At 41.8% G+C, this 23,280-nt stretch overlaps 1 protein-coding gene across 1 annotated transcript in view; it reads right to left on the bottom strand.

Annotated features, from left to right (window-relative positions):
• Nucleotides 1-23,280, bottom strand: part of fras1 (Fraser extracellular matrix complex subunit 1) — a gene marked incomplete at its 5' end in the record, with an annotated part of 190,295 nt that overhangs the window by 145,165 nt on the left and 21,850 nt on the right. The window contains 2 exon segments of the mRNA NM_001130840.1: nucleotides 14,395-14,529; nucleotides 17,202-17,348. Of these exon segments, the coding sequence (NP_001124312.1) occupies nucleotides 14,395-14,529; nucleotides 17,202-17,348 (282 nt within the window).

Genomic DNA, 23,280 nt, shown 5'->3' with positions numbered 1-23,280 from the left:
CACCCCAGTTGCCTCCTGCTCTAAAAAAGCAGCGGGCGCTCGGGCAGATCTGAGGGTTTCAGCGGGAGCTAATCCGCCGCCCACGGGCTCGCGGACCTCTCGCTCCTCACGGCGCTCCATCCAAGCTTCGGGTGGTGAGAGTGATCCGTCTAACCAGATGGTAGTTCTCACACTCGCTGACACCGGAGATCAGATGTCCTCCGCGGCATCGGAGGGTGGGCTTTCACTGTCCGACGAAGATCCGGACCCGCTCGCCCCCTCCGGGCAGGTGAGCGCTGTCAAATCGGATCCTGAAGCGGACATGTTAGCCGTGCTTTCCCGGGCTGCTTCGGCCGTGGGGTTGGAGATGGTTTATCCCCCAGCTCCGCGGCCGGACCGACTAGATGGGTGCTACGTAGAGGACCAGAAGGCGAAGCCTTCGAAGCCTCTCGTCCCCTTCTTCCCGGAAGTGCACAGTAGGCTCACGCAGTCCTGGAGGGCACCTTTCTCTGCCCGTGCTGCGAGTGCCTCCGCCCTCACCGCCCTTGACGGCGGAGCTGCCAGGGGGTATGAGGCGATCCCGTCAGTGGAGCGCGCTATCGCGGTCAATCTTTGTCCGCGCGGCGCCTCTACGTGGCGGGGTTTGCCCCGCCTCCCGTCCAAAGCCTGTAGGTTGTCTGCCTCCCTCGGAGCCAGAGCTTATAAGGCTGCGGGCCAGGCTGCTTCTGCTTTGCACGCGATGGCCACCTACCAGCGCTACCAAGCGCAGGCGCTGGCCGAGCTGCACGAGGGCGGGTCCAACCCAAGCTTATTACATGAGCTGCGCACCGCGACCGACTATGCTCTTCGGACTACTAAGTCCGCCGCGTGTGCGCTGGGGAGGACGATGTCCACACTTGTGGTTCAGGAACGCCACCTCTGGCTAAACCTGGCCGATATGCGCGACGTTGACAAAGTTCGCTTTCTTGACTCGCCCATATCCCAGGCTGGCCTGTTCGGCGACACCGTCGGTGAATTCACCCAGGAATTCAAGGCGGTGAAAGAGCAGTCGGATGCGATGGGCAATGTCATCTATCGGCGTGGCCGTAAGCCCGCTCCGCCCGCCGAGCCATCCACCTCCGCTGTTCCTCGCCGAGGGCGCCCGCCAACGAGTGCTGCCCCGCCCCCGCCTGCGCCTCCGGCCAAGCGGGCGCGGCGTTCACCTCGAAAGCAGGCAGCCCCTCCTGCCCAGGGCGCCGTTAAGTCCGGTAAACGGACCGCGAAGCGTCCCTGAGACAGGCCATCCGGAGAAGAGGAAACTTGCTCTTTCCCCGCTGGAGGGCGGGGCCCCGATAACAACGGTACTTTTCAGTGCCACCAAAACATCAGTAAAAGAGCACTTTTTCCCTTCCCCGGATGTGACTGCACGAGTTCTGCCAGTCCGGGACGCGCTGCCTTCCGGCTCGCAGACTCTACGTGCTTCGCCAGTGGCTCACGAGCGCTGGGGGGACGGTCTCCCTTTCCTCAGCCCTCCAGCCCCCTCTCCGGAGTCAGGGTGCGGAGCCAGAGCGAATCGCTCTCCTCCAGCTCTTCCGCGGGACCCTCGTGCTTCCCGGATCAGCACACCCACTCCGCGCTGCCCCACCGCTGGTACGTCAGCGATTGTAGCGATGACTCCATTAGCGAGGGCTCTGCCTGCCTGGTTAGCGCGGGCCAGCCCCTCGCGGTGGCTCATACGCACAATCAGACTCGGTTACGCGATTCAGTTCGCGAAACGGCCCCCCAAGTTTACGGGCGTGTATTTCTCCAGGGTCAACCCCCTGTCCGCCCCTGTCTTGCGAGAGGAGATTGCTGCCCTCCTGGCGAAGGGTGCAATCGAGCCGGTTCCTCCAGCCGAGATGGAGAGTGGGTTTTACAGCCCATACTTCATCGTACCCAAAAAGAGCGGTGGGTCACGGCCAATCCTAGATCTGCGCGTTTTGAACCGCTGTCTGCACAAGCTGCAGTTCAGAATGCTCACGCAGAGGCGCATTCTCCAATGCGTTCGTCCTCGGGATTGGTTTGCAGCCATAGACCTGAAGGACGCGTATTTCCATGTCTCCATTCTTCCACGCCACCGCCAATTTCTGCGGTTTGCGTTCGAGGGTCGAGCGTGGCAGTACAAGGTCCTCCCCTTCGGGCTCTCTCTGTCTCCGCGGGTCTTCACCAAACTCGCGGAGGGTGCCCTAGCGCCCCTTCGGCTCGCGGGCATTCGCATACTCAATTATCTCGACGACTGGCTGATTTTAGCCCACTCGCGGGAGCAATTGATTATGCACAGGGACAAGGTGCTTCGGCATCTCCGCCTACTGGGGCTTCAGGTCAACCGAGAAAAGAGCAAACTCGCCCCCGTGCAGAGGATTTCTTTTCTCGGGATGGAGCTGGACTCGATCACCATGATAGCGCACCTCTCCGAGGAACACGCTCGCCTGTTGCTGAACTGTCTGAGGGAGCTCGACAGCAAACTAGTGGTCCCACTGAAGTTCTTTCAGAGGCTCCTGGGGCATATGGCATCCGCAGCCGCCGTCACGCCGCTCGGGTTGCTCCATATGAGACCACTTCAGCACTGGCTTCACGATCGGGTCCCCAGACGCGCATGGCACGCGGGCACACACCGGGTCTCGGTTACTGCGCTGTGTCGCCGCGCCCTCAGCCCTTGGAACGACCCCTCGTTCCTACAGGCCGGTGTGCCTCTAGGACAGGCGTCCAGCCATGTTGTTGTTTCAACAGACGCTTCCAACACGGGTTGGGGGGGCCGTGTGTCGCGGGCATGCGGCTGCGGGCCTCTGGAAGGGTGCCCAGCTGCATTGGCATATCAATCGCCTAGAGCTGTTGGCAGTGTTCCTCGCTCTCCACCGCTTTTTACCGGTGCTGGAGCGGCAACACGTGCTGGTCAGGACGGACAGTATGGCGGCGGCGGCGTATATCAACCGCATGGGGGGTATGCGCTCTCGCCGCATGTCTCAGCTCGCCCGCCGTCTGCTCCTCTGGAGTCACCCGCGGCTGAAATCGCTGCGCGCCATTCACGTCCCAGGCACGCTCAATCGTGCAGCCGATGCGCTCTCACGACAGCTGTTACGCCCTGGAGAATGGAGACTCCACCCCGAGTCTGTTCAGCTGATATGGGCGCGATTCGGGGGGGCCCAGATCGATCTGTTTGCTTCCCCCGAGAACGCTTACTGCCAGTTGTTTTTTTCCCTGACCGAGGGCTCTCTCGGCACGGATGCACTGGCCCACAGCTGGCCTCGGGGCATGCGCAAGTATGCGTTTCCCCCAGTGAGCCTGCTCGCGCAGTTTCTGTGCAAGGTCAGGGAGGACGAGGAACAGGTTCTGCTAGTTGCGCCCCTTTGGCCCAACCGGACCTGGATATCAGAGCTCTCACTCCTCGCGACGGCCCTCCCCTGGCGGATCCCTTTGAGAGAGGACTTACTCTCTCAGGGACAGGGCACCATCTGGCACCCTCGCCCCGATCTTTGGAACCTCCACGTGTGGTCCCTAGACGCGAGGAAGACTTAGGTAACCTACCGACTGCGGTGGTTAATACCATCACTCAGGCTAGAGCCCCCTCCACGAGGCGCGCCTACGCCCTGAAGTGGAGTCTATTCACTGAATGGTGCGTCTCTCGCAGAGAAGACCCCCGAAATTGCCAGATTAGTGTTGTGCTCTCTTTCCTTCAAGAGAAGTTGGACAGCAGGCTGTCGCCCTCCACTCTCAAGGTTTACGTGGCCGCCATCTCCGCTTATCATAGCGCGGTAGCTGGCGGCACCGTGGGAAAGCATAACCTGGTCATCCAGTTCCTTAGGGGTGCTAGGCGAATTAATCCATCTCGCCCCCCTCTCATGCCCTCTTGGGATCTCGCCCTCGTTCTCACGAGTCTGCGATCCGATCCCTTTGAGCCACTCGAATCAGTATCTCTAAGATTTCTGTCCCTGAAGACAGCTCTGCTGGTTGCGTTGGCCTCCATCAAGAGGGTCGGGGACCTGGAGGCATTTTCGGTCAGTGACTCGTGCCTGGAATTCGGGCCGGATTACTCTCACGTCATCCTGAGACCCCGCCCCGGTTATGTGCCCAAGGTTCCTACCACCCCCTTTAGAGATCAGGTAGTGAACCTGCAAGCGCTGCCCCCGGAGGAGGCAGACCCAGCCCTTTCTTTAATTTGTCCAGTTCGCGCTCTGCGCATTTATGTGGACCGTACTCAGAATTTTAGATCATCTGAGCAGCTCTTTGTCTGTTATGGCGGTCGGCAGCAGGGCAGCCGTGTCCCCCGGGAGTTCGTGCACACTCCACTCGGAGCGTTGCATCCTCTTGGGCGTGTGCACGCGGCGCCTCTCTAACAGACATCTGTAGAGCTGCGGGCTGGGCGACACCCAACACATTTGCAAGGTTTTACAATCTGCGAGTGGAGCCGGTTTCCTCAAGGGTATTAGGTAACCCTTTGGTGATTGAGGAGACAACTCGGTAGGGTGTTGAAACACGCTTGCGGCGCCATTCTCCCTAACACGGAGGTACGTGCGCCTTTTTTATCTGTCAGTAAAGTTCCCCGTCAGGTGAGCCCTGCAGATTCCTCCGTGGCCCCCAGCACTGACTCAGCGGATGAGTCACTTGCTGGCCCACTACGTTGTAGGTCTGCCCGCTGGTCAGCCCGCGTTTTGGGTATAGGTGCCTGCTATGCGTGATCCCCACTAGGCGATCCCATATGCTTATTCTGCCACGGTTAAGTCCCCCCCCTGGGTGGACCCGTGTCTTCCCTCTCCGCTAACCACTCTTTTGCTATGCGTACTCCCCCTTTTTAGGGCTAGTCCATAGGTAAATTCTGCCATCTATCCCCCCCTTGGGTAACGGATGGCCTCCGCAGCGACCTCCCTATCGGGATTGCACGCTTCCCAACGTACTGTCGTATTTCCTAGAATTATCTAGATGCTCACGACTTCCCAAAAAATATATCTAAATCCGTAAAACTTCTATTGAAGTAGGATAAATTAGGGCCAGGGACACGTTGGAGGACCGCGCCCCCCATGATGTGGGTGCGTCACGCTTGCTTGACTATCTCCTCATCGGGGGTGTTGGTAAGGTGCAGTCATTATGGCGCTTTCCATATTCTCCCATTCATGGCACTGAAGTTCCCCAACCGAAGGGGAACGTTCGAGGTTACAGAAGTAACCCTTCGTTCCCCGAGGAGGGGAACGGAAGTGCCATATTCCGTCGCCATGATGACTGTCCCTTAGCTGTTTGAAAGTCTCTTCAGCTTAAAAGGATGGCGTCTGCTGGCTTCAGGTGTGCTTATATGCTGAGATAATTGCAGATGTCGCACACCTGCGCAAGCTTACGCTGCCAATTAATTTCATTCATTGGCCCGTTCAATACTCTCCAGATAAGCGGCTTCTGATCCGAATCCTCCCATTCATGGCACTTCCGTTCCCCTCCTCGGGGAACGAAGGGTTACTTCTGTAACCTCGAACGTTACTCTATGTTGTTATTCTATATTAAAACAACTAGGGTCCTATTATACATCTGGCGCAAAAAGGCGCAAGACCTGTTTGGCGTGATTTGTTGTTACCTTTGTTACATTGTTACCTTTGTTGTGACCAGTGCAACCCTAATTTTCAGGTTTTGCGCCATGTTGTTTAAATAGCAAATCCATTTGCACCACTTTGTAGACTTGTGGGTGTTCCGTTCTAAAAAGGAGGTGTGTTAAGGTGCATTGCTGGTGCGTTGAAAATGAAATAGACCGCCGGCGAGGCAGTGGCGCAGTAGGAAGTGCTGTCGCCTCACAGCAAGAAAGTCGCTGGGTCGAACCTTGGCTCAGTTGGTGTTTCTGTGTGGAGTTTGCATGTTCTCCCTGCCTTCGCGTGGGTTTCGTCCGGGTGCTCTGGTTTCCCCCACAGTCCAAAGACATGCGGTACAGGTGAATTGGTTAGGCTAAATTGTCCGTAGTGTGTGTGTGAATGTGTGTGTGGATGTTTCCCAGAGATGGGTTGCGGCTGGAAGGGTATCCGCTGCATAAAAACTTGCTGGATAAGTTGGCGGTTCATTCCGCTGTGGCGACCCCGGATTAATAAAGGGACTAAGCCGACACAAAAATGAAATTAAATTAAATAGGCCGCGCCGTTGAACAACTGAAAGCTGGTCTAAAGTTCAGTGCAGAGCACTATCTATGCAGGTCCAAAACACACATTGCTTAATACACACAGGATGTACAGCAATACACAAATATATGAAAAAAATAATTAAAGGATTAAAATGTTACAAAAAATATTATTTTCTACATAAATATAAAAACCACTACCTCCATGCCTTCACATTTATTATAATACTATTATTATTAGCAGTATTTTTTATTATATGCATATTTATATTTGTTTCATAAAAACAAGTTTAGATTTGTTCATCTGTTGTTTTTTGGAGAATGTGTGTTTTTTGACCACACTTCATTATTACTGATCATTTATTTGTTTGCGGGAAATTAGAACTGAATTTAGAAATAGTTTTGAAACAAATCTTCGCACTTAACAAACGAAATTAAATATGTAGGCTAATGGATGTCTTTAGTGGAGTGCGTGCAACACTTCAGCTTACAGCGTACAGCTTCCTTATTCACAAAAGGAGTAAAGTTAAAAGTAAAGTAAAGAGAAAGTAAAGAGGCCGAATGGAGGAGGCTTGTTCTTTAACCTCATGCTGCAGATGGTCTGTTTAACTGTTTTCTGGCTAGTAAATGGTTCCGTTTTTCCATGTACAAAGTCCGCCTTGTAAATACCAAATGTGCCGTGGTGCAACACAACTAAAATATGCAGAGCCTATTTTTCCTATTTTTATTAAAATAGCAAAAGTGGATTCAGACACGATCTTAATGATTTTGCGCTATGCGCTATAGACTTTGCATTTAGATTATTACAATTAAAATAGAGCCCATAGTACACCACATTTCAAAAGACGTGGTAATATAAATATTTATATTAATTCATATAATTTTTTTTACACCCTACAACTAAAGCTGCCTCAGAAGGATGCAGACTTCAAAGACCTTCAAACTCCACACAGGCCGAATCGAGCATTTTGAAATAAGATGATCCAGCCTACAGAGGTAAGATCTCATCATCTAGCAACTGTAACAGCTGCTGTTAATAAGTGGTAAAAAAATTGTAATGGTTTTTTTTTTAAAGTGATTTTAAAACTTATTTTAAGTGATCTGAAGGCAAAACAAGGCTTACAAAAGCTTTCCTTCGATCCATACATGTACACATAAAAATGTAAACTGTCTGTAAAATTCCTTTTAAGTAAGACTGTATGTCATTTTCTTTTTGTTTTTCAACATGTGTTTAGATATTTAAGTAAAACAAAACCTAATTCATTTAATCCTGAGTTTTCTTTTAAAAAACGTCCAGCCGTTAGCAGCACACAATGAGTTTTGGGATGTTCGAGGTCACAACGGATCCACCGGTTGTGTCTTTCATTACCTGGGAAAGGATTACAAATTTTTAGCCTGCATTTAAAGATCCTTCGATTTAAAAAAAAAAAAGCCCTTCATATGCATCTTTAAGAGGATGCAGCCTCTGAAATTAGTCCCAGCTAACATGTAATATTTTGTTTGCATTTATTTTTTTATTCATGCTTTTATTCAGTCATTCATTCAATCATTTTCGGCTTAGTCCCGTTATTAATCTGGGGTCGCCACAACAGAATGGACTGCCAACTTATTCAGCATATGTTTTAGCGGATGCCCTTCCAGCAGCAACCCAGTACCAGGAAATATCCATACACTCTCATTCTCACACATACACTATGGACAATGTAGCTTACGTAATTCACCAATACCACATGTCTTTGGACTTGTGGGGGAAACCAGAGCAACCGGAGGAAACCCACGCCAACATGGGGAGAACATGCAAACTCCACACAGAAACGCCAACTGACCCAGCCGAGAATCAAACCAGCGATCTTCTTGCAGTAAGGCAAGAAATACAATTTTATTCAATGTTCTATGCTATTGTAGGTGTACTTACTTTTGCACTATGATCTTAAAATATTTTGTTAGAATCATTCTAATTTTGCCTTTAGCACTGACTAATGTAATGTGAAACCAACTATCAAGTTTTTAGAAAGAATTCATTTAATTTCTTTAGGGGAAAATGTCATGGTGTACTCCTTTATACTGGGCACTGTGCAATGATAAACAGTTCACACATAACAGTTTCAGTACAATTTAAGTTGCAATGAACACCTGTGAATCTGTTAAAGCAGTCTCTAATTATGCTGTGCAGCAATGAGGTCACAAGACACCTTCTCACATTCTTTTTGTGAATCTAGTGCTCGGGATTAAAGCAGGAGTCTGGGCACGACGCCCGCTGTACAACATTCACGCTTCTACATGGCACCTCTCCACAAACTCTCACACAAACTGGCACCAAACTGGCCCAGAACCCTGAGAAGCTGGAATAGGACCAAATATTTTGACAGCCAACAACAAAGTGTGAACAAGAGACGTAGGTAACCATGTCTAGTGGGTTTGGAAAAGCTCTGTGTACGAGAAAAATTTGTGACAGCACACTTGGGAACGTCTGTCAGCAAAACTCTTTAAAGTTTTGCAAGAATTCTTGATAGGTGCTGATGTGAAAGTATACATTTCAAGATAGCCAAGTAGTGTCATGTACAATGAATATAGTAATGAAAGTGTTATATAAGATATAATAAACAAAACATGCAATTATAATGCCTTTGGAAATTAGAAAAAAAAAAAAATGGCAGAGGGGTGCTATTTTGGGGGGTTGATTGTGTTTATGGGTTGCATTGTAACATGTTCATATATATATATATATATATATATATATATATATATATATATATATATATATATATATATATATATATATATATATATTTTTTTTTTTTTTTTTATTTTTTTTTTTTCTCAATTATTTTACCTTTATTCTCACTGTTTCTCCTCCCTTTCCCTGAACCTGCTCCCTCAGAAATGCACAATAGGCTTTGATTGGTCAGTTGGTCATGAGTCTTCTAATTGACACACTGTGTAGTCATTTTAGAGGAAATATAATGCTTGTGAGGAAGGTTTATGTAAATTGTGTGTTGGTGATATGGCTAAAATAGGAGATTACAATGTTTGTCATGAACATCCCAATTCACAATTATTATCTTGATTGCTTGTGATATTGGTTTTACTATTTTAAAATTGTCTGAGCAGTACAGCCAAACTCATTTATTCATTTTCCTTGGGCTTAGTCCCTTTTATCAGGGGTCGCCACAGCGGAATGGACCGCCAACTATTTTGGCAATATGTTTTTTTACGCAGCAGATGCCCTTCCAGCTGCAACCCAGTACTGGAAAAAACCCATACAGACACACCCACACACACACACACACACACACACACACACACACACACACACACACACACACACACACTACAGGCTATTTTGCTTTACCTAATTCACTTATGGCACATGTCTTTGGACTATGGGGGAAATTGGAGCATCCAGAAGAAACCCACACAAACACAGGGAGAACATAAACTTCCCATAGAAATGCCAACTGAGCCAGTCTGGACTTGAACCAGCAAACTTTTTGCTGTGAGGCTAACCACTGAGCCACTGTACCACCTACAGCCAAACAAATTTTCTTATTTTAAAAACAAATTCAGTAACAAAATAAATAATAAAAAAAGAATGGCAGACATTCAGGTCAAAATGGGCAAAGATTAATATCTTTATCATATATTTTTTAAATAATAAAGATAAAATAAAGAACAACGATTCACATTACAAACACATATACTATACAAATAAAATAAACAGCTGTTTATATTTTAGGTACAGTGGGTGTATTTAGGAGCATTTAATAAACAAAAAAAAATAAATGGTGTGTTGTTTTACTAACATTAAAAGGAGAGTTGATCAAAAAAATAAATAAATAAATAAGTCATCATTTGCTCACTAAAAAGTTGTTTTAAACCTGAATGAGTTTTTTTTCCTTATACTAAACATAAGATATTTTAAATAATAATATGGTACTGGGAGGGCAACACAGTGGCCCCACAGCAAAAAGGTTGCTGATTCGAGCCTGTTGGCGTTTCTGGGTCAGTTGGCGTTTCTGTGTAGAATTAGCATGTTCTCCTTGCATTTGCATGGGTTTCCTCAGGATGCTCCGGTTTCCCGCACAGTCCAAAGGCATGCGGTACAGGTGAATTGGGTATGCTAAATTTTCCGTAGTGTATGAGTGCGAAAAAATGTGTATGGATGTTTCCCAGGGATGGGTTGCTTGAAGGGCATCCGCAGCGTAAAACATATGCTGGATAAGTTGGCGGTTTATTCCCCTGTGGCGACCCCAGATTAATAAAGGGACTAAGCCAAAAAGTAAATGAATAAATGAATAGTACCGGGAAACCCAATAGTTGCTGCTCCCCACTGACTTGCACAGTATTTTTTTCTACTACAGGTAGCAACTTTTTGGTCTCACATTCTTCAATATGTCTTCCTTAGCGTTCATTAAGTAATTAATACAGATCTGGGACATCATCAGAGTGAGGAAATATTGACTGAATACATTTTTTAGGTGATTTATTCCACAAAGGCAGCATGTTTATTCATTAATCTGCTGTCACTTTAAGATTGGTACTCTTTACTGATTACCTTCACTTTAGACACAATAACCAAATGTGATTATATGTATATCTCATGTGGTTTTGACAATTATAGAACAATAAGAAGTGGACTCAGAAAAAAAAGTGCATAGCAACACATGAATATAATGTTTAACCAGCAAGGCTTTAAAGCATATGACACTATTGTACTTTTTTTCTAATGAACAAGTGAGGTATCTCATGAGCATAACTTTACCACTGAGTTAATATTTGATGTAAATATATGTCGAGTTGTACATTATATTAAAAGAAAGGAGCCAGAATTACAACTGGTGCGTGCTACAGCATGATATATCTTTATAAGCAGATCATAGTGACATTTTAATCAGCTAAACTCAGGAAGAAGCTCTTTTTAGTCCCTACAGTACCCATGTTTGTTGTGCGGTTGGCTTTAAAGGGATAGTTCATCCAAAAATGAACATTTATTCATTCTACTCTCTCTCTCGAATGGTTCCATAACTTTATAACTTTACTTTTTTCTGTTGAACTCAAAATAAGATGTTTTGAAAAAGGCTTTTTTTAAACTGTAACCATTGACTTCCATCAAAGACCTTATAGAATGACCAAGAGGTGACACTCAATAGAATGTTACATTGCAAAAGCAGCACCCAGCAACAGCCCCGGATTCCGCCATTTTGGAATGAAAGTGATCGACTGTCCATTATATCTTATTGCTGTCGTGATGGCAAGCAGCTGCTTTGTTTTTAATTTATTTATCTAAAAAGCACATTAAAGCTGAGATACAACCTGAAAGATGACAAAACACTTACTATCACAATTTGCAGCACTTTTAACAGTTTATTTTACAGACTTATAATATGCTGTTGTTCTATCAGAGTTTTCATTCCAAAATGCGCGCCGCGCCATCTAGTGGCGGTTTCACAAATTGCACTAGAGTGTCACCTCTTGGTGATTCTATGCTCTTTGCTTCCATTGACAAACACTATAGAAGTCGATGGCAGAAGGTTTTCAGAATTTTTCCAAAATAACTTGAAATAACTGTTTTGTGTTCAACAGAAAAAAAAATTAAACAGGTTTGTGACAAGCGAAGATTGAGGAAATGAAGACAGAATTTTACGTTTGGTTGAACTATCCCTTTCTGTAATATAAAATATCTACATTTGAACTGAACCTTGAGCATTGTACCATTTGCAGATGTTATAGGCTCAAACAGCAACATTATAAAGTAAAGTTAAAAAAGTGAAATCATAATCAAGGGCCACTTTGAGGATAAAGGAACATCTTAAGGCCTCCCACATTTCTAGCTAACAAACAGTATTAACTTCAACAGGTTTGCATTTGTACTCAGTCAGAATGTAAAACAAAACAACTTGACCAAATTAAAGCTATCCACATTCAGTCGCCCACTAAGACTCATTCTTGATAAATCCACCATAACATGCTCAATCTAAGCTGGATATTTGGTCTCCATCTTGTCTCTTGTAGAACAATACTGTCCAATCTGTGGGAGAGGCTTATTAAAGTGTGAAATTGAATGAGAGCGGGGACTGCAGTAATTGCCGTATAGTCTAGTGCTCCCAGTCACAGACCAGTTAGCAGGCCACTAATGCGTGATTCCCTCCAGATTGGATTGCTAGAGTCAGGAGGCTTGACAAGGCACCAGGTACACACGTCTTAAGGTTGATTCTTATGCAAGGAGTGAAAGCACTGCAGGTGCAATAATGCTCCATCTGGCTTTAATAGCAAAGGCCAAATTGACCTTTTAGAGTTACGCAAAATGTTGTACAACAGGAATTAAAAATCTAAATGTAATCTGTGGCACTTTTGGTTACCAGGGAAGTAAATGAAGCTTAATCTGAAAGAATTGATGAATGAGGAATTTAAACAGGTTTGTAATTCACTACAGAATCCACTTTGATAATGTGATGGTAGTCACAGCACAAAGGCTCCAGCAGATTCACCACAGCATATAGAGGGTGGCAGAGCCATTCGAAGAATGGGGATTATTAAGAGGCCATTTATATTGACCACAGAGAGTCAGAACTTTTGCCTTAATCTCTCATCCAAACAACAGTGCTTTTTTACATAGTTTTCCCATTTGCATACTGGGATCTACATAGACATCCACTATTAGTCTCACTAATTAACTAATAATTGGGCATTATATATTGGGCCTTCACATCGGACATGCCTTGCATGAGTAAATCGTCCAATTTGTACATAATTAGATGGTTAAACACCATCAGTACTCAAGTACTCAATACTTTTTTGATGCACATTTAGCAGCAATTACAACCTCAAGTCTTTTTGAATATGATGCCACAAGCTTGGCACACCTGTGTTTGGGAATTTTCGCCCATTCCTCTTTGCAGTACCTCTCAAGATTTATCAGGTTGGATGGGAAGCAAAGGTGTACAGCCATATTTAGATCTCTCCAGAGATGTTTAATAGGATTTAGGTCTGGGCTCTGGCTGGGCCACTTAAGGTCATTCACCGAGTTGTTGTGAAACCACTCCATTGATATTTTGGCAGTGTGTTTTGGGTCATCCTCCTGCTGGTGTATGAACCATCGCCCCAGTCTGTGGTCAAGAGCACTCTGAAGCAGGCATTGCTGTCTTCATCTTTCCCCCTATCCTGACTTGTCTTCCAGTTCCTGCAGCTGAAAAACATCCCTACAGCATGATGCTTCCAACACCAATGCCTCATCAGACCAGAGAACTTTGTTTCAGTAGGTCTGAGAGTCCTTCCTTTTGGCAAATTCCAGGTGGGGAGCAGCTTCCGTTTGGCCACTCAAACAATACAGGTCTGATTAGTAGATTGCTGCACAGATAGTTGTCCTTCTGTAAGGTTCTCCTCTCTTCACAGAAGAGCTCAGACATAGTAACCATCGGGTTATTGATCACCTCCCTGACTAAGGACTTTCTCCCCCAATCACTCAGCTTAGATGGCCGGCCAGCTCTAGGAAGAGTCATGGTGGTTCCAAACATCTTCCAATTACAGATGATGGAGGCCAGTGTGGTTATTGGAACTTTCAGAGCAGCAGAAATGTTTCTGTAACCTTCTCCGGTCTTGTGCCTCGTGACAACCCTGTCTCTGAGGTCTACATACAATTCCTTTGTCTTCATGCTTGGTTTGTGCTTTGGCATGCACTGTCAACCCCGGGACCTTGTATAGACAGATGTATGCCTTTTCAAATCATGTCCAATCAACTGAATTTACCACAGGTGAACTCCAATTAAGCTGCTGAAACATTTCAACAATGATTTGTGGAAACAGAATGTACCTGAGCTCGATGTAGAGCTTCACGGCAAAGGCTGTGAATACTTATGTACATGTGATTTTTTAGTTTTTTTTTATTTTTAATAAATTTGCAACAATTTCAAAAACTTTTTTTCACATTGTCATTATGGGGTATTGTGTAAGGAACTGTGAGGAAATAAATGAATTTAATCCATTTTGGAATAAGGCTGTAACATAAAAAGCACTATGAATATTTTCCGGATGCACTGTACAGTATATACTTGCCATAGAACATTTTATATTTGTACAATAGACATTACAGATTTTGGCGCAACATTTATTTATAGTAGCTCCACAAAAGCATTGAAACCATGTTGTCAAAGCATTACTGCCATCTTTTCTGTTCAGCTACCTGCTGTCACAACACTGTAGATGCACTTTCTTTAACACTGGTATGTAAACAACAACAAAGCAGCAGAAGTAAACAGCATCACAGAAAGTCAAGACAATAAAAGGGAATGAAGTGTAAACAGCAGTTGACTTACTGAGGCAGTGTGTGTGGGCCTGAAACAGACCTCTCTCACAGGTGGCCACACACTGCCTGCCACTGAGCAGAAACGACCCACCGCACGCTGTGCATTCAAAGTCATTCTCACAGGTGGCACATGACGGCTGGCAGGCTGGCAGAAAAACAGAAACACAAGGGTGATACGGGTTGGGGGGATACAGTTTGTGACTGTAATACTAAAATAATATGAAAAAGCAGAACACAAAAACATGAAATCATGTGTAAGAGTTCAAGGCGAAACATGCGCCTGTCAATTTGACATTTTTGGGCTTTTTGCAAATGATTTAAATTGAAAGAAAGCTTTCAAAATACTCCTCTGTTGCTCTTTATCAATTTGTTTGTGTAGATTTCAATTACAGAGCATATTTCAAAGGCTGTTTTCTCATAATGATTGTTTTCTCTTACACTGAACTTTAAATCTCTTCAGAAGCATTTAAATACACCAAACTTCACGGTTTTAGTCATATCTGTGTTCTGAATGATTGTTCACACATAATTTGCCTGATTGTATACAACCTTTCATCCTACAACAAATGTTGATTGTCAATGTTTTTTGTTCTCTCTGTTAGCATTATGAAGAGATAAAATAAAATTCCACCCAAAATATGACTTATTTTAATGTAAAAAAAATAACCTGAATTCATACAAGGTTCAGATTTCTGTGCTAGAAATATATGCAAATTAGCCAATTATTTGTATATTAATTTCACCATTTGCAGTATTTTGCCATAAAAGTAACTATAAGAAATTTGTCCAATTATGCTAAGATAAATGTGCAAATGTATTATTTTTCTGTCTGTTTGAAAAAAAAAGAAAAGAAAAAAACAGTGACACCTTAATATGTCTAAAATAAATTTGTTTAAACAAGATCCTGAAATCAAGCAATGCTCATGTTTTCAGATTTAGAACCACAATTCTTATTTTTAACACTATTCCATCTGCAGTATCTTGACCTAAATAACTGACTATAAGAAATTCGTTCAATGATGCTGCAGCCAGCTAAAGTATAAGGGGGGAATTCCAGTGTAGGATCCTAGGTCTGTGTTTTGACTTGTTGAAATCGCTGTGACAAACATTACTCATATGCATGTATATGCACATCCACATATAGAGCGAGAATAAACACTGACACATATGCCAACAAAGCTATAGGATTAGCTATTTAAGGACTTAACCCAAAGCAGAGGGCGTTTTGAGGATTTCAAATACCATGGTGTAAAAATTAAGTGTCTAGTAGAAAAAAGGAATGAGGAGGATAAAGTGAATGGCAGTTCATTCAAGAACACATGCGTGGGCTGCAGAAGTACAACTGCAAAATACATTTAAAAAAATAAATAAAAAAGTTTGTTTGTATTTGCACAAACTATGCCCTGTGAGAAAAAGAAAACACTAAAGACTGCATCTGTTCATTCATAAATGGTGAAGTGGCTGTGAATCCTTTAGACAGTGACTACATTTACATTTACATCAGTAATTGAATTATTTGCCTTAATCTGAACAAGACAATAATATGATGGTGTTTACATGAGTTGCTTTTTAAATGCTCCTTTCATGATTCCGTTTTACAAGTTATAGCACATAGATAGATTAATGTTATTGCGTAAGCACGCTATCCACATTACCTCCGGAATTTTATGTGATTTGGGGAGTTTTTTCATTTGTCAAATGTGACTGCAGTTTGGAGCTTTCACTTTCATTCAGAAACATTTCACGCATGCCCCCGTGACAAATGAGATAATAGATGCGAGTATGAACTGCTGGAAAAAAAAACCTTCACATTTCGCGGTGTACAGCCTCATGTGTATATACTATCCTGTCGCAAAATTTGGTGAAAATCCTACACAATGGTGGTACACTAGTTTGATTAAGGTGTTTACTGTACTTCATGAATGCGTCTAAAACTGGCCTACTTCACATGTATTAATTCAATTTCTGTTTAGTCCGATTATAACCTTAATCGCATTAAATTAAGCAAAAATCACTGTTTAAATGGTAGACTCTAATCAGAATATTGTCTTGATCACATTAAAATCGGATTATTGGTGTCTATGTGAACGTACTCATTGATCAAATCTGGAAATTAGCCAGTGAACAGCTAGCACTATCTACACGCAAATTGCTAATATGTGAATAATAATGCATATGATAAACATAGACAGGTACATAACATAAACATAAACAGTTTTTAGTTTGAAGAATTTCAGTTCAAAATGTAATAGAAGATACTATTTGCAATCTGACTTCCGTATTTAGAGGCTACGCTAACATGACTTAATGAATGAATGAATGAATGAATATGCTACAGACAAAAACATTTGTATGCATTTGTGGATTTAGAGGCTTTGATCAGATGATTTCATTAAAAAAAATACATAAATGCAGGTTAACTATGTATATGCTTGACCGATTTACTGTCCAATGTATACTCAACACCTTTCTGACTTCGACTATAACGTAATAATGTGAACATTTTGTAAAGATGCTTTGGAATGACAAATAAATTGGCCTTTTTAGGCTTAAAAACAAGCGTTTGTTCAGCCCAATGGAAAGAAAATATCCAATGGTCTATGGTCATACTTTATCTTTTAGTATTAATTTGTGTCTATAGATTTGAATTACAAAACTTATTTTTTATGACGTTTTTTTTAAATGTGTATTTTTCCTGCGTGAGCTCTAATTCTCCACTTAAATAAACCACAAGTTGAACAACAATTTATTAAACAAAATGGAGCAAGGGTTGCAGGAGTACACCTGCAAAATACAAAAAGAAAAGTGTGTCTCTACCTGCACAAACCTTGCCCTGAGCGAAAAAGCCTTGAGGACAGGCCTGCAGACAGCGTCCGTTCATTAGCAGGGCAGAAGGGTCTCGACAGCTGGCACAGTGATCCGGTGTGCCAGAGCATGTCAGACAGTCCTCGTGGCACTTTACTTCTGCAGACACACACACACACACACACACATTGTAAACTCCTCTGAGGACACATCAAGCAACTGTTTACAAACACTCATTTCGACTAATTACCATCATTCACAGACTTCGCCAATCATTATCATCAGCTCTGCTCTAATGCGAAAGAATCAACTGACTCGCAGCTGTGATAATAAATTTGTGTTTTACTAAAGCATCGCACAAAACCAAATGTCAAAAATGACTTAATTCACCTATTAAAATTAGGAATACAATATTTATTGTGAATACTTTGATTCATTTTGCCAATTAAGAAAGTGTTTTAGGCAATTAGAGAATACTGAACAGCTAATAACCTGTTAAAAGTGCAACTATTTGTTTTATCAAATGTTGTTTGAGTGTTAAAATTGTGTTTTGTGGATTGTCTGGAAATGCATTGCATTAATTATTTATTATCAACCATGTACACATTGTTTTTATGGTTACATTTACTTAATAAAATTAGCACTGCTATTGTAAAGTATTATAATTTTAAACTTCTAATTTACATGTTTACATTTATGCTCTTAGCTATTGTTATATAAAACAGTTGTGCTGTAAAATATTTTTTGCATCATATATTTTTTGCTGACTCTCTCTTTGTTTTGCTTAAAATTTTGTTTTATTTTGAATAAAATGTATCAAGGTTTGGTATGAAAAACTAATAATCAACCTTTTTTTAAACACCAAAAGAAAATTTTAAAAAATAACATTTAATTTTTTTTAAACAGAAATCCTATGTAACATAACAAATATCATTCATTTATTTGTGTTTGATATATGCCTACTGTCAACATGATTTCTTCAATAATTTTTCATATCCACTGCTTGCTTGACATGATTATAAGTTCATCCATAGTGATGCAAATGAACCACTCTATCTCCCACCCAGCCATTGATACTAATAAGGCACTCATAGCATCTCCACATGGTCCAAATGAAACTCACGCCTCTAACTATAGTCCTCTTTGGCACCACTCTTTGGCACAAGCATTAATTACAGTCTCTAATGAGCTGGTAAAGCCCTTGCTAAGAACTTTGGGCTGCAGGTGTTTGGCTTCATCCATAAGGCATAGAAATAGGGCAGCGTAGCACACAAAAAGGTGCACTGTTGACTATCTGATGGTCATTCACAAGTTCTGGACTTGAGCACAAGCCTAGATTCAAATCCGTAAGAAGAAAATGAAAGCCCTAAGTCTTTATTATTTCCTGACATCCCCCCATAAATCACTTTTAATTAAATACTTTGGTGTGCGAATCGATAACTCTTGGTGAAAAACTATCCAGCCCTCCGTTTTCCAGTTGAAGTAAGCATTTTTTACTGCTTTGACCTTTGAGACTTCCTATCGATTTGAAAAATCTACTTGTTTTGAGTGCAAATGTATTATAACAAGGTCGCTAGCTAGTAAATCCCTCTGAATCGCAGCATTTCTCACAGTAGCACTGCAAGTCATTACGCCTCCGACAAAGTATCTGATAAAACAGTGATGCTGCGCTCCTTCTGTTCCGCACAACAGGCAGTCAAGTTAACAAATGGTGAAGTGGCTGTGAATGCATTCACACTGCCTTCGCCGTATTGATCAAATCTGGACATTAACCAGCTAACACGCTATAGCAACACTCAAGCTGCTACTTACCATATGTGATTAATAATGCTTTTTATAAACATAGAAGGTGTGTGTGCGTGTGTGTCAGGGCTAAGTCAATGACAACGATATACACTCACCGGCCACTTAATTAGATACAACTGCTCATTAATGCAAATTTCTAATCGGCCAATCACATGGCAGCAACTAAATGCATTCAGGCATGTAGACATGGCCAAGACGATCTGCTGCAGCTCAAGCCGAGCATTAGAATGTGAAAGAGAGGTGATTTGCAGTAAGTGACTTTGAACGTGGCATGGTTGTTGGTGCCAGATGGGCTGGTCTCAGTATTTCAGAAACTGCTGATCTACTGACATTTTCACGCACAACCATCTCTGGGGTTTAAAGAGGATGGTCTGAAAAAGATCAAATTAACAGTGAGCGGCAGTTCTGTGGGCGCAAATGTCTTGCTGATGCCAGAGGTCAGAGGAGAATGGCCAGACTGGTTCCAGCTGACAGAAAGGCAACAGTAACTCAAATAACACTTGTTACAACTGAGGTATGCAGAAGAGCATTTCTGAACCCACAACACTTCGAACCTTGAGGCGGATGACCTACAGCAGCAGAAGACCATATTGGGTGCCACTCCTCTCAGTTAAAAAACAGGAAACTGAGGCTACAATTCGCACAGGCTCACCAAAATTGGACAATAGAAGATTGGAAAAACGTTGCCTGGTCTGATGAGTCTTGATTTCTGCTTCAACATTCGGATGGTAGGGTCAGAATTTGGCGTCAACAACATGAAAGCATGGATCCATCCTGCCTTGTAACAACGGTTCAGGCTGGTGGTGGTGTCAATAGAGCCTGGCTGCAGATTTGCACCTGCACCTCCAGGCTTGCACGCTCAGACTTGCACGCTCAGGCAACCGCGCTTCCTCTGCAAGTGACGTCATTTACAATCGCCACCGGGGTGAAAGTCCTTCAGTAACTTAACTTTAGGGTGTATCTGAGGCGTAAAATACTCAGAAATAACGGATTTCATTAAGATCGTTAAAACAAACTTCTTATGTGTCACCCTTACTCAAGTGCCTTCTTTTCTAAGCGTTTCACTGTGGTTTCTGGCAACATATGGCAACGGGCGCCACAGTTGCTATAGTTACGTAAACAGATCGTAACGAACCACGAATGCTTGCCTTACAACAGCTCTGCAGTAATGTTACACATCATCTGAGTCGCTTTTTTTTCCGAGTCGAGACGTTCCCTTATCGAGTCGATCTCAACATGTTTAGAGGACCTATAAAACTGGGCTAGGATCATGTAAAGACTCCTGCACAGACGTCCTAACTTATCAAGAATAGTTATAAAGAATAGTTTCATCGTTCAAGAATCATTGCTGTAAGTCCATAATGCATATCTGTTAGTTGTAATACTACAACTCTTTGAAATGTTTAAAATAAAAACTAAAATTCAAATTTGCCTGGTGTTTTTTATTCATAACTGTGGAAGAATACCTTGTGTGTATATTTAGACTGATATTTAGTTGATATAAATAATAAGCTTTGCTGGTATGAATGGTAATAGTAGCCTGCTTTGGTAAATTTACATCATAGCATAGCATGTAATCATCTAATGATATACTAACTGCTTTTTGGGGCGTCGGAGGAGGGGGGGGTCTGTCATGTACAATGGAAGTAGGCTACTTAGAATTATTTGACAACATCGTCACTGGCAACGCAAACGAACTGGAAACTTACTTTTGGTTTATTTGTGTTGATTTCAAATGACGTGACAGGTGCAGGTGTCGATTGTAAATGAAATTACTTGCATAGGAAGCGTGTGTGCCTGAGCAATATTTTCCTGCCACAATTTGGGCCCATTACTACCAATCGAGCATCGTGTCAACGCCACAGCCTACCTGAGTATTATTGCTGACCACGTCCATCCCTTTATGACCACAGAGGATAACGAGCTAAGTCATGAAGCGCGAATCATCTCAGACTGGATTCTTGAACATGAAAATGAGTTCACTGTACTCAAATGGCCCCCACAGTCACCAGATCTCAATCCAATAGAGCATCTTTGGCATGTGGTGGAACAAGAGATTCACACCATGGATGTGCAACTGACAAATCTGCAACAACTGCGTGATGCTATCATGTTATTATGGACTAAAATCTCTCAGAAATATTTCCAGTACCTTGTTGAATCTATGCAACGATAGTTTAAGGCAGTTCTGAAGGATAAAAGGGGTCAAATTCGGTACTAGTAAGGTATACCTTATAAAGTTGCTATTGAGTGTAAATTTGAGTGTACATTTTCTATAAATTTAAACAATCACAAGTTTACATATATATACACACACACTGATCATATGACTATTTCTTTTTTTTACAACTTAAAGTATATACTTTGATAAATTCAGTTCATTTAAAACTAGAAAATGTTTAATAGTAGAAATAGATAATAAATAGTAATAAAATATAAAACAATTTTCAAAAACCAATGATTGCACATCAGGCATAAAATATTGCAAAAAATGCCAAATTACAATTATTTAATAACTTTTTTACCAAGCTGTAATTTACATATATGCCTGCATTCCCATAGATGCTTGTAAGATTACGAAAAAAATAGAAATAATGCATATTACCATAACCAGTGTATTGGTATACTTCAACATCACAAAATAAATTATATATATATATATATCAAAATAAACAAGGATAATATAAAACAATTGACTTTTTATTATGTTCATACATTACATTTTGTCATTTTGCACAGCCCTAGTGTGTGTGTGTGTGTGTGTGTGTGTGTGTGTGTGTGTGTGTGTGTGTGTGTGTGTGTGTGTTTGTGACACACATGTATCAGGAAACAAAGTTGTATGGGAATAACACAGACGTTACAAGGAAAATGTGACGTATTAAACAGAATGAGTTTTTTTTCTTTCTGTTTTTTGAGAAAGTAAATATTAACAAGCTTTCCTGTAACGGTTAGTTGTAGGGTTGTTGTAGGGTGTTAGAATGTACAGTTTGTACAGTATAAAAACCTTTTTGCTGATGGAATGTCCCTACAATTCACAAAAAACAAACCTGTGTTTATGTGCTTGTGTTTTGTTTTTAATTCTTGTCCAAAGCTTATAAGACATTATACTATTTGAGTGCTGTATTTAGAAGCCACATTATCATAATCTCATAAGCATAAACACAGAGATGCCAAGCGGTCAACCCACACACTTATAGATGCCCAATTTCTCTTTTCGCTTCATATAAACAAACTGTTTATCTATATAGGCAGGCAAAATGTAAACATAAACATTTTTTCTTTTCTAAGAGAAAGAGAGTAAGATGTATGTTTCTTCTCAGAGCCTCTCTTGGAGTCACTGGGGAAATTTAGTAGATACAGCGGATCTGAGTCTCATGGGTGCTGCAGAGCTAAAGAACCGTGTTATCTAACCAGAACATAATCTAATACTATAACTCTCAGCCCTCTTCCACTGAGATCAACTGGGTTTTGTCTTTATGGTCAAGGAATTGTTCCTTAGGGGCTGATAAAGAAAGATTTTCAGGGAAATACATTTTTTAAACCATATAATAATGAGGTAGAGTAATTTAATGATCTTTTTCATCTTTTACAAAAGCAACTGCTAAATGATTAAATGTATTTTGATGTAAATAAGTTAAACTTTCTTGTGTAAATTTTAAGTATTATTTTTCTGACTGATTTTATTGGAGCAAAATACATTGTACTTCTTCAGTTAAACACAAGGATGTTGAAAACTGGCAGGCATTACATTTATGTTTACATTTAATCATATAGCAGATGCTTTTATCCATAGTGACTTACCAGTGAGGATAAAAGAAGCACTTCAAATCATCAGAGTTATAGAATATAAATAATTGACAAGACTTAATATTTCATTAAATTAAATTAAATTAAATTAAATTAAATTAAATTAAATTAAATTAAATTAAATTAAATTAAATTAAATTAAATTAAATTAAATTAAATTAAATTAAATTAAATTAAATTAAATTTACCAGCCTTAATTTATCTAAATAATTATTTTTGTGTTCAGCAAAGAAACTCATGAAGCATTTTAGAACCGACAGAGTATGAGTAAATGTGAGTTAATTTATATTTCGGCATGAATCATTCCTTTAAAGTTTCTCAAGGTGAACGTATACCTTGGCTCTATGGGTCAAACATCAAAAAAATAAGGTGAAGAATCTTGGTGTGATTCTGGATTTGAATTTCAGTAGTCATATCAATGCAGTAACTAAATCAGCTTCCAATCATCTCAAAAACATAGCAAGAATGAGATGCTTTG

This window comes from Danio rerio, chromosome 5, assembly GCF_052040795.2.
Source record: "Danio rerio strain M-AB ecotype USA chromosome 5, GRCz13ab, whole genome shotgun sequence".
NCBI classification, from domain to species: Eukaryota; Metazoa; Chordata; class Actinopteri; order Cypriniformes; family Danionidae; genus Danio; species Danio rerio.
The sequence above is the reverse complement of the archived record's forward strand: the minus strand, read 5'-3'. Positions and strand labels throughout refer to the sequence as shown.